At 39.8% G+C, this 12,494-nt stretch overlaps 1 protein-coding gene across 3 annotated transcripts in view; it reads left to right on the plus strand.

Annotated features, from left to right (window-relative positions):
• LOC126412774 (UHRF1-binding protein 1) overlaps positions 1 to 12,494 on the plus strand; it is a 443,324-nt gene that overhangs the window by 281,277 nt on the left and 149,553 nt on the right. For 2 of the 3 annotated variants that reach the window (XM_050082538.1, XM_050082539.1), the window contains exon 15: positions 9,885 to 10,019. In XM_050082538.1, coding sequence (XP_049938495.1) covers positions 9,885 to 10,019 — 135 coding nt within the window. Of the gene's footprint in view, positions 1 to 9,884; positions 10,020 to 10,227; positions 10,388 to 12,494 lie in introns of those variants that run through there. The other variant, XM_050082540.1, reaches the window with a different exon arrangement.

Below are 12,494 nucleotides of genomic sequence, written 5' to 3' on the forward strand. Positions count from 1 at the left end.
CTGCTTTAACTTACTGCTGGGCAGTAAGACGTCGGAGTATTTCTTCTATCAAGATGATTGTCGGGTGACTTAGCACTGACACTAACATGCACAGAAAATGTAACCCTCACTTGTTGCCAAGTTTCTTATATCAAGAAAAAACATGATTTATGTAACATAGTGGTATACTTTTCTATTTATAAATTCATAAATAAAACATGGTGGAATCGAGTTGAAGTTGACGGTCTTTTCACGGGGAGTTCCTTTTATGAAGAGACATTTGTGAACGCGGCAAGAATTTGACCTAATGAAAGCAGCAACAATGTGACACGGTGGATTCTGCAACAGTTATCTGTAGCGTTCTAGAGGTGGAGTCAGGAAGTCATTGTCGCAAATGTGTATATGTTAACTTTTGAATTTCTCACATAGATCGAAGTTTTGTTTGTTGGACCCCACGGCTAAGGTGAGTGTGAAAATACTGCATGTGCACAAACATAAATCAGGTGAATTAAGAAATATAACCTAGTTGTTTTAGGACTATCTCTCAGAGGAATTTTGAATGGAAAAGTAAGCATTATCAAGGTTAGCTGAGTGTGTACAGTTCACAAAGGAATCCTGATAAACAAGATGTTCAGAAAGAAATTTTCACTCTGCAGTGGAGTGTGCACTGATACAAAACTTCCTGGCAGATTAAAACTGTGTGCTGAGCGGAGACTCAAACTCGGGGCCGTTGACTTTTGCGGTCAAGTGCTCTGCCATCTGAGCTACCCAAGCACGACTCACGCCCTGTCCTCACAGCTTTACTTCTGCCAGTAGATTCCTGGTCGTCATTGTGAAACACAAACTGGTCAGCCAGTTTTTAGTGCTAAAGATGAGGAGTGTGTCTGTCTTTGAAGTTTTCTAATGCAAAGTTTTGACCACATTTTTGCACCCTTAAACTTTAGTTGTATGTTACTTTTAAATTAGCTTTTGAAATGTGGTATTACAGAAGAATGCTGAAGATTAAATGAGTAGATCATGTATAATTAATGTGGAGGTACTGAGCAGAATTGAGAAGAAGAGAAATTTGTGATACAACATGACTAAAAGAAGGGATTGGTTGGTAGGACACACTCTGAGGCATCAAGGGATCACCAATTTAGTACTGCAGGGTAGCATGGTGGGGGTGCGGGGTGGGGGGGGGGGGGGGGGGGTGATGGCAGTGGTAGACAAAGAGATGAATACAGTAAGCAGATTCAGAGGGATGAAGGTTGCAGTAGTTACTTGGAGATGAAGAGGCTTGCACAGGCTAGAGTATTATGGAGAGCTGCATCAAACCAGTCTTTGGAATGAAGACCACAACAACAACAACATTGAAATTAGCATAAAAATTTAATTATTTTGCTAGATTTATTTTTCAATTATTGATACGTTTTGGGATCAGTTATAGCCACCCTGGAATTACAACCAATCCACAATTACCACATAAAAGATAATTCAAGTTGAAGTTGGTCTAATAGACCAAATTTCACCCCATTTGACAGTTGTCATTTATGGTACTCTTCTGAGGTATGTATCTGGATAATGTACATCTACATCTACATCTACATGGTTACTCTGCAATTCACACTTAAGTGCCTGGCAGAGGGTTCATCAAACCATTTTCATACTACTACTCTACCATTCCACTCTTGAATGGTGCTTGGGAAAAAGGAACACCAAAATCTTTCCGTTCGAACTCCGATTTCTCTTATTTTATTATGATGATCATTTCTCCCTACGTAGGTGGGTGTCAACAAAATATTTACGCATTCGGAAGAGAAAGTTGTTGATTGAAATTTCGTAAATAGATCTTACCCCAAAGAAAATCACCTTTGTTCCCGTGACTGCCACCCCAACTCGCATATCATATGAGTGACACTCTCGCACCTGTTGTGTGATAACACGGAACGAGCTGCCCTTCTTTGCACTTTTTCGATGTCCTCCATCAATCCTACCTGGTAAGGATCCCATACCACGCAGCAATATTCCATCAGAGGATGGACAAGTGTAATGTAGGCTGTCTCTTTAGTTGGATTGTTGCATCCTCTAAGTGTTCTGCCAACAAAACACAGTCTTTGTTTCGCCCTCCCAACAATATTATCTATGTGGTCTTTCCAATTTAAGTTGCTCGTAATTGTAATTCCTAGGTATTTAGTCGAATTGACAGCCCTTAGATTTGTGCGATTTATCATATACCCAGAATTTATCTGATTTCTTTTAGTACCCATGTGGATGACCTCACACTTTTCTTTGTTTTGTGCTAATTGCCACTTTCCGCACCTTACAGAAATTCTCTCTAGATCATTTTGTAATTGGAATTGATCATCTGATGATTGTACTAGACAGTAAATTACAGTGTCATCTGCAAACCGTCTAAGGAGGCTGCTCAGATTATCACCCTAGATCATTTATATAGATTAGGAACAGCAGAGGCCTATGACTCTACCTTGCGGAACGCCAGATATCACTTGTGTTCTACTCGATGATTTACCGTCTATCATTACGAACTGTGACCTCTCTGAGAGGAAATCATGAATTCAATCACACAACTGAGACGATACTCCATATGCATGCAATTTGATTTATAGTCACTTGTGAGGAACTGTATCAAAAGCCTTCTGGAAATCTAGGAATATGGAATCGATCTGAGATCCCTTGTCAATAGCATTCATTACTTCATGGGAATAAAGAGCTAGCTGTGTTGCACAAGAATGATATTTTATTAATCCGTGTTGGTTGTGTATCAATAAGTCATTTTCTTCAAGGTGATTCATAATGTTCGAGTATAGTATATGTTCCAAAATCATACTGCAAATTGAGGTCAGTGATATGGGTCTGTAATTCAATGGGTTACTCCTATTTCCTTTCTTGAATTTTGGTGTGACCTGTGCTACTTTCAGACCTTTTGTCAAGTGAGAGGTTGTATGCGATTGCTAAGAAAGGCACTATTGTGTCTGCATACTCTGAGAGGAACCTGATTGGTATACCATTTGGACCTGAAGACTTGCCTTTCTTAAGTGATTTGAGTTGTTTCGCAACACCTAAGATATCTACTTCTACGTCACTCATGCTAACAGCTGTTCTGGTTTCGAATTCTGGAATATTTACTTCGTCTTCTTTCGTGAAGGAATTACAGAAAACTGTATTTAGTAACTCCGCTTTAGTGGCACCATCATCAGTAGCATTTCCATCGCTATTGCACAGTGGCGGTATTGACTGTTTTTTGCCACTATTGTACTTTACTTATGATCAGAATCTCTTTGGGTTTTCTACCATATTTTGAGACAATATTTCATTGTGGAAACTATTAAAAGCATCTCACATTGACGTCCGCACTAAATTTTGAGCTTCCGTGAAACTTAGCCAGTCTTGGACATTTTGTGTCCTTCTGAATTTGGCATGCTTTTTTGTTGCTTCTGCAACAGTGTTCTGATGTGTTTTGTGTTCCATGGTGGATAAGTCCTGTCTCTTATTAACTTAAGCGGTATGAATCTATCTATTGCTGTTGATACTGTATCTTTGAATTTGACCCATATCTGGCCTACACTTACATAATTAGCTTGGAAGGAATGGAGACTGTCTCTTAGGAGGGCATCAAGTGAATTTTTATCTGCTGCTTTAAATAGATATATTTTGCAGTTATATTTAGTGGTTTTGGTTGATATGGTTTTGAACCTCACTACAGTGACCTTGTGTTCACTAATCCGTGTATCCGTGATGACGCTCTCTATTAGATCAGGATTATTTATGGCTAAGAGGTCAAGTGAATTTTCACAACCATTTACAATTTGTGTGGGCTCATGAAGTGATTGTTCAAAGTAATTCTCAGAGAAAGCATTTAGTACAATTTCAGAAGAGGTTTTCTGTCTACCACCGGCTTTGAACATGTATTTTTGCCAACAAATTGAGGGTAGATTGAAGTCCTCACCAATTATAACTGTATGAGTGGGGTACTTATTTGTAATGAGATTCAAGTTTTCTTTGAAGCATTCAGCTATTGTATCAGGGGCTTGGTAGACGGAGCCAATTATTATTTTGGTACGGCTGTTGAGTATAACCTCTACCCACAGTAATTCGCAGTAACTACCTGTTTCAACTTCACTACAAGATAAACTACTATCAACAAACACACAACCACCTACTTTATTTAATCCATCCTTTCTGAACATGATTTGCGCCTCTGTAAAAACTTCGGCAGAATTTATTTCTAGCCTTAGTCAACTCTTTGTTCCTATAATGATTTCAGTTTCCGTGCTTTCTATTAGCACTTGAAGCTCTGGTACTTTTCCAACACAGCTTTGACAATTTACAAATACAATACCGACTGTTGCTTGGTCGATTCTCGTTGTTTCTTTGCCCTGTACCCTTTGAGACTTGAGCCCTTTTTGATCTTTCCCGGAACTGTCTAACCTAAAAAACCGCCCAGTCCACACCACAGAGCCCCTGCTACCCATGTCCTGTGTGTAGTGGATACCTGACCTATTTAGCAGAACCCGAAACCCCACCACCCTATGGCACAAGTTTAGGAACCTGCAGCCTACATGGTCACAGAACCGTCTGAGCCTCTTCATCTTGCTAGCAAGAATGGCAGTCTTCACCAACTCAGATAGCCACCAGAAACCAGAGAGAATATCTTCCGATCCATAGCGATACACATTATTAGTGCTGACATGAGCCACCACCTACAGTTGGCTGCACCCCGGAAGGCCCTTTCCACATCTTGGATGGCACGCCCCGGTATGCACACGGAGTGAACATTGGCTTACTTCCTGTCCTTAGCTACCATATCCCTAATGGGCTCCATCACCTGCCTAACATTGGATCTCCCAATGACAAGTAATCCCACTCTCTGTGCTTGTCAGGACCTCTCAGGAAGACCAGCCACTGCCACAACAGGCAAGGCTGCCCTTGCTGGCTCAGAAGTACTTTCAGCAGTGGGCAGTACCTCAGACCTGTTACGGAGGCATAAGGATACAGCCCTGCGGCCAGCGCCAACTTTTGCCTTCCACCCAGGGATTCGTGACCCCACCATGGTTCGCCAATCACCGTCAGGCAAGTGTCGACCAACAGGGATGTCCGAATCCAAGGGTGCAGCGGCATCAGAGATCCCAGGCGATGCTATAGGTTCCAGAGGCACCAAAGCGCACGCCTCGGGTGTCCCAATGTCACTGCGGCCCAAGGCAACAGCCTGGAGCCTGTTGACCACGCCCAACACAGCTTCCAGCTGTTTATGGACGGTGGCCAATTCCCCCGGATCTGTACACAACAGGCGCAGTCCCTATCCATCCCTAACAATTTTTTTTCTCTTTTTTATCTCACAAGCCATTCAAAACAAATAGATGACTGATGACTGTGCGAATTTACACTATCCAGGTACGAAAATGCTATGCTACGTTCTTAAATACTATAATACACCTAAAATTTGTGAGTTAAACTATGCAAGTACCCAAAAACATGCAAAGAAATTAAGAATTAAACTATGAAACAAATAAGTGAGCTCAGAGTACGACTTGCTGCCGTCTGCTGCTTATCGAATGGCGGCAGGGAGCTCACTGGCAGTGACCAACCGACACTGGCAGTCATCTTGAGGCCATATTTAAATGGACCAACTAACCACCATCTCCGAGTGAGTATGCAGATGCACTGTCCCTGTGGAACTGAGTTTCCAACAGAATTGGAGTCTCCTATATACATATTTTCGAGAATATACTTTTAGCAAAAGTTAAAAAAGCAACAGATTTACAAGTACCCTCCAGTGGTTTCCTCCATGGTTCAAATTGAAGAGCTTAGCATATTTGTCGATCACTATGACCTTTTTGCTTAAAAACAACTTTAATATGGTTCAATTCTTGTTATCAAATTTTCTGTGTCAGAAATGCCATAGGCATGTACACATGACCGCAGTGCATTGGTGTGGTGGATGACAGCTGGTCCATGAAAATAAGGGTCAGTATGCATAGGTTTACAATATACACTGTGCCTCAAAGTCCGATCATTGTTTCTGTAAACAATAACATGAAGGAAAGGTAGTTTGCCATTATTTGCAACTTCCATCATAATTTTCATGCTAGGATGGAGACAATTAAAAAAAAAAAAGTATCAGCCCCATCAGGCCAAACCTTAAAAAGCATCATCAACTTATCTCCAAAAACAGGTGTGTTTAATGAACAAACTCCTGAGCACCATGTCTTCAAAGTCTTTCGTAAAACGATTGGCAACTATGTGGAAAGGGTGCTACCCATAGCCACTCTGGCAGTTTGCTCAAAATATATATCACTGAATTAGAAATGCATCAATGTCAGCACATGACACCAGTTATCCACACTGACTCTTCCATAGGAACACAGGTAGAAGTAACATCAAAACTGACAAGGAAGGCTGAAAGACCAAAGAACAAAGACTTCAACTGCTGGATAAATTCCACTGAATTGGAAATGAGATGTTTACATGTTCCAATGCGGGAGGCTGAGGTCAGAAGCTAAATATTTGGGCAAATTGTAGGTAGGAGCACCCAGATTGCTGACAATTAGATGTAGAGGAATCTCATGTTTGTGAACCTTAGTTAAATCATATAATCTTGGGGGGAACAGAGCTTTAGGCTAAAATGTTTTATCGCCCCATCAGGAAAGGAGCTCTTCTTGAGAAGTGAAAGAATCTTATGTTTTATTTGTTCTGAAAGATCATTATGTGATCTTCGAAATGCTGAGTCCTACAATAAAAGATCCATTTTAGCCAAATAATCTCCATGTGAGAGAAGAACTGTGGCATTGCCTTTGCAAGCTGGAACATTGAGTAAATCCTAATCATCTCTCATGGACCAGGTGTCTGCCATTTCACAAAATGAAACATTCCTCCATGGGACTGGTGTTCAATGAAGTGTTATTTCTGTTGAAATATTGTGTCAAGATGACTACATTACTCAGCCGCATACCTGAGAAGAGTATCGTCAGCCATTATGCCAGGAAAGTCTGTGTAATAACATCAAGATCCTTTACAGACAATCGTTTGATAAACTTTGTAAGAAGAAAGGAAAGCTTCTGAGTACACTTGTGTTTATACTAAGGTCGCTTAGTGAAGATACTAAACCTTCATTTACTAGAATTGCCCATTACGTTGATGTAAAAGTGGCTAATAAGATTAAGGAGCATGCCAGTTTTACTCTAGTATATGAACACATTTGTTTTACCATAGACAACTGGATTTTATGTCGGAAGATGTACATTATTTGCATTTGTAGATTTCATCTTGGCTGTCGGCCACATCGTGGGAATGGATAGTTCTGCCTGGGCATTTTCACACTCGGAGCAGAGGAGAGCTGTCAATAAACTGTCTTCTAAGTTTTAATGACTTTGTACTCAGTCCACTATATCTGATGATGACAGCTGTTAATGGATTGTGATTAATATCACTAAAAGGGATCTGGATGATGGTATGTTATCAGTCTTTGAGAAAGGTTTAAAATTTACGCCAACACTGAGGAGTGTTTCTACTATTGATTTCATTTGTGTACTTGAGCAAGCTGTATCCTGCATTCCTGAGGACCAGACACAAGAAACCTTCATTGAGCACCAGCCCCATGGAACAATGTTTCATCTTGTGAAAGGTCTGTCCTCCGGTTCATGAGAGAAGATCCGGATTTACTTTTTCTTCCAGCTGACAAAGGCAGTGTCACAGCTCTTCTCTCATGTTGAGATTATATGTCTAAAATGGACATTTTATTGTAGGACTTGGCATTTTGAAGACGAAATAATAATCTTCTGGAACGAATAAAATGGAAGACTCTTTCACTTCTCAAGAAGAGCTCCTTTCCTGACGAAGTGATTAAAAACCTTCACCCTGAAGCTGCAGTTCCCCCAGGATTATATGGTTTACCCAAGGTTCACAAGCAAGGGATTCCTCTTTGTGCAATTGTTAGCAATCTCGGTGCTCGCATCAGCAATTTGGTCAAATACGCAGCTTCTGTCCACAGCCCCCACACTGGAAAATGTGAAGATCACATTCATTAAAAACCTTCACCCTGGAGTGGAATTTATCCAGAAGTTGATGTCTTTGTGCAGTGACCCTTCAAACTTGCTTGTTAGTTTCGATGTCGTGTCACTTTTCACCCGGGTTCCTCCGGAAGCCCCTGCTGGTAAGAAACTTGACGATGATATATATAAGTTATGTCATCATCTGGTAACATCAACGTATTTTGAGCAAACTGACAGTGTGGTTATGGGAACCACCCCCCCCCCTCCCCCCCCCCCCCCCCTCCCCCGCCCTTGTCCCATAGTCACCAATCTTTTTATGGAGCCAGCCGCTGTGGCTGAGCAGTTCTAGGTGCTTCAGGCCAGAACCGTGCTGCTGCTATGGTCGCAGGTTCGAATCCTGCCTTGGGCATGATGTGTGTGGTGTCCTTAGGTTAGTTAGGTGTAAGTAGTTCTAAGTCTAGGGGACTGATGACCTCAGATTGTTAAGTTCCGTAGTGCTTAAAGCCATTTGAACCATCTTTTTATGGAAGACTTTGAAGACATGGTGCTCAGTATTTTGTTTCTTAGGCCCACCTGTTTTTTTTATAATTTGGCCTGATGAGATTGATACTTTGAATCATTCTTTTGATCATTTTAATTGTTTCCGTCCTTGTATCAAAATTATGATGAAAGTGGAAAAGAATGGCAAACTACCTTTTCTTCATGTTTTGATTCACAGAAATGGTGATGGAATTTTGAGGCATAGTGTATATCTCAAACACATGCATGCTGATCATTATCTTCAGGCAACATCAACGCACAGGGGTTGCACGCTTTGGTGAGAAGAGCCTATGCCATTTCGAACTCAGAAAATTTTGTACATGAATTGGACCACCTTAAGGTTGCTTTTAAGCAGAATGGTTATATTAACCGACAAATATGTTGTGCTCTTCAGTTTGGATCACCAGGGAAGCCACTGGAGGATACTTCTAAATGTGTTGCTTTTTTATCTTTGCTTTATTGTATTTATTTATTCACATGCCTAGTTCCGTAGGACCAAATTGAGGAGCATATCTCCAAGTTCATGGAACGTGTCAGTACGTGAAATTACAACATAAGAGTAATAACACACAAAATAAAATTTTTATGAACCCAAAAAAAGTCAAGACATAAGTCTAAGTAAATGCAATCAACAATATAACACAGCAGTCAGCTTAATTTTTCAAGAAACTCCTCAACAGAATAGAAGGAGACACCCTTGAGAAAATTCTTCAGTTTGGATTTGAAAGTGCATGGAATACTGCTAAGATTTTTGAATTCTTGTGGTAGCTTATTGAAAATGGATGCAGCAGTATACTGCACACCATTCTGCACAAGAGTTAAGGAAGTCCGATCCAAATGCAGATTGGATTTCTGCCTAGTATTAACTGAGTGAAAGCTTCTAATTCTTGGGAATTGTCAGTGTTTTAGGAATTATATCTTGTGTCTCGGCTTCTCTTGGTAAGTAATTGCATTATGCCACAATAAGTGGATATGGTTTGGGAGCATCAGTTGAAGTTGTTCAACATGGGTTTAAAATCCTTTCTGCCTATCATTGGTGTAAATTGTGCCTACATTGGTCTCAACAAGGGAGCAATCACTGTAGGAGCAGAAAGCATATTTTCAACCAAAGTTTGTGGTCCTAATTTAACAGGTGTTCATTTTAATAATAGTATATCCTCTGTCAAACAGAAACAACATAGGAAAGCAAATGATTTCATTTAAATTGTAAATTAAAATGTTTTCACAAGAAGGCATTTTGATGTGTTACATGAAGAGATTATTAATGTACTTACTTGAATTGTATACTATGTTTTTCTTATTTTTCTGTGTTAATTTCAGACCATTAATTTCATAGTTCTGTTATTAATGTGTAACTGTGTACACGTTTACTAGGTATCCTTGGCTACAATCAAGTGTGGCCAGGTAGCAGTGATCCAGCAGTCGGAGGGATTCCACTCAGTATTAAAGTTGCAGATAGCCAGGATTGTGACAGATGAATGTGGAGCTATTCCGATTGATGAGTTTCAGGTAATTGGTGAAACTGAGTTACTACACATCCTTTTGCCATTTTTCTTTGTCTGTGAACTCTCCAACATATGGATTTTACTTAGAAAAATATTACTTATAACATGTTGCAGTGCCTTGAACAATGCTCTTGACATAAGGCTGAAACGTGACATGTGTGTAATGCAGTTGCCACAAGTATTCTTATTTTAAACTAATATACATTTTTCAGATTGAAGGCAAGACCATTTGGTTTCCATTTAGGGAATATATTCCAGTACCTGCTGTTTTCACAGAAAATAATAAAAGTGAGAAGTAAAAATTAATTTGATATGCTTGAGAGGGTTTCACACCATTTTAATAATGTAGCTGTACATTTTGTATTTAGTAATTGCCACTACACCATTAAATTTGTTTCTGCTTGGTAGAAGTCATGTAAGTAACTGACATCATAGTTTTGATTGACTGTTCTTACATTTTGTTAGTGTAATGTTTAAAAATGAGTAAATAATGAAAGAAATATTAAATAGTGTCTTTAGTGAATTTCCAAATTAAGATGTAAGTCAGTGAATAGCAACAGACTTTCATTGCGGAGGATTCACTATTTGATGCTAGAACCACAGACCCAGTGTGCATCACTACCTCCAATAAGTTGATACAGGTTGTTTCAAATGAGATGTTTTTTCTCTTTAACCTACAAAACAATAAGTGAAAAGGTCACTTATTTTTTGGGTAAACTTAAATAAAATTTATTCTTTCTGCAGAGTATGAAACATAGTTTATTTAGTTACTTTCCAGAGATTCTGTAATGAGTTGTTTTTTTTTTTTTTTTAGAAACCTATTTTTTCCTATCATGTTGATATATTTCAACCACCTATGTACAAATCCATTTCAGTGAAATTTCTATCAGTTTTAGAAAGTCAGCTAGAATCATTCAACGTTTTAAATCTGGATGCAACGTGATGTACATAATTGGTTGGTTGCAGATGGATGTTTGGTAGCAAAGTGTTCAGATGAGTGCCCCTATTCATGTATGCACTACTCAGTTCACCTTCTAAATGACCTGCAGACTGGATTTAGAGTTGCTAGTATCATAGAACAACAAAAGCTTTCCTCAATGGGGTGTCATGTTTGGTTAGATTGTAGAATGTATCATTACACTCCTGTATATAAGGTAAGTTGGAATGCACAAATGACAAGGTCCAGTGTGACATGGAATAAACATGGCATACACATCCAACAAAAACTCCATCTGCCATCACATTCTTGTGTGTTGGCATCAACTTCAAGAAATGTGAAGTTTGAGAAGACATGACAGTAAATGAAGATCGTAAGAAGAAAGGATATGGAAGTGTTTGGTTCTGGATGCAATAAACAATGGTCCTCATGTCACCTTAATAGAAACTGCTGCAGTCACTGTTATCAGTCTTACGTCTGTGTGATGAACAGTACATGGTCACAAGTTTTGCACATACCTTCTGTCACTTACACAGCATTACACAGCAGCTGTGTGGGAACAGTTGGAATTGGAGAGCAACTGTCTGCAAATGTGTCATGAATAATTCCACTCTGTACACGTTACATAGTTTATGTTCTCTTATTAATCCAAGTTCACATATTATGGTGCCATGTACTGTCATAATGTGTATTATTGGCCACAGAAATTCATAGGTGGGCACTTTGTGTTGATTTTCAAAGAAGGTAGTCTGTCAGTATGTGGCATGGAAATGAAATAATCAGTTCACACTAATTACCCTGGTGAAATGTATCAAGCTTTTATCATTGACAGTTTAGGTGTTTTTCTTGAAAATGTCAGTCTAGACATTAGAGGCTGTACGTAGATACAGGTCAGTGGTTATCCAGCCCACTCTGTGTATGACATGAGAACTCAACAATTGATTTCATGGAAGCTGGTTAGGGTGGAGTGACCCATACGGTTGGTTGGTTTAATACTGATGTCTTGTGGTGGGACTGAGCAAGGTCGTGCATCAGTTAGCGCACTTGACTTGCATTCAGGAGGATTGCAGTTGAAACCTGCATCCGCCCATCCTGATTTAGGTTTTCTGTGATTTCCCCAAAATGCCCTAGGCAAATACTGGATTGGTTCCTTTGATAGGCCATACCCAATTTTCTAACCTGTCCTTAAAACTATCCAAGCTTGTGCTCCATCTCTGATGACCGTGATGTCATTGGGACATTAAACCCTAATCTTTCATCCTTCCTTCCTTTTGGTGAGTATATCTATAAAATTGTTTGTCACCGAACCCATAACCCCAAATGACTGCCCCCCTGTGGGCGTGGGATTTAGAAAAGGCCTGAGGTATTCCTGCCTGTTGTAAGAGGCGACTAAAAGGAGTCTCACTCCTTTCAGCCTTTATGTGATGGTCCCCTGTAGTATTTGACCTCCATTTTTCAAAATTTTACCGAAGAATGAGCCAATTGGGGAATGGCGCCTTACATGGTGCATCGTGTCCATCGTGTATTGAGATCTTTAGCCCA

Source organism: Schistocerca serialis, chromosome 7, assembly GCF_023864345.2.
Source record: "Schistocerca serialis cubense isolate TAMUIC-IGC-003099 chromosome 7, iqSchSeri2.2, whole genome shotgun sequence".
Lineage (NCBI taxonomy): Eukaryota > Metazoa > Arthropoda > Insecta > Orthoptera > Acrididae > Schistocerca > Schistocerca serialis.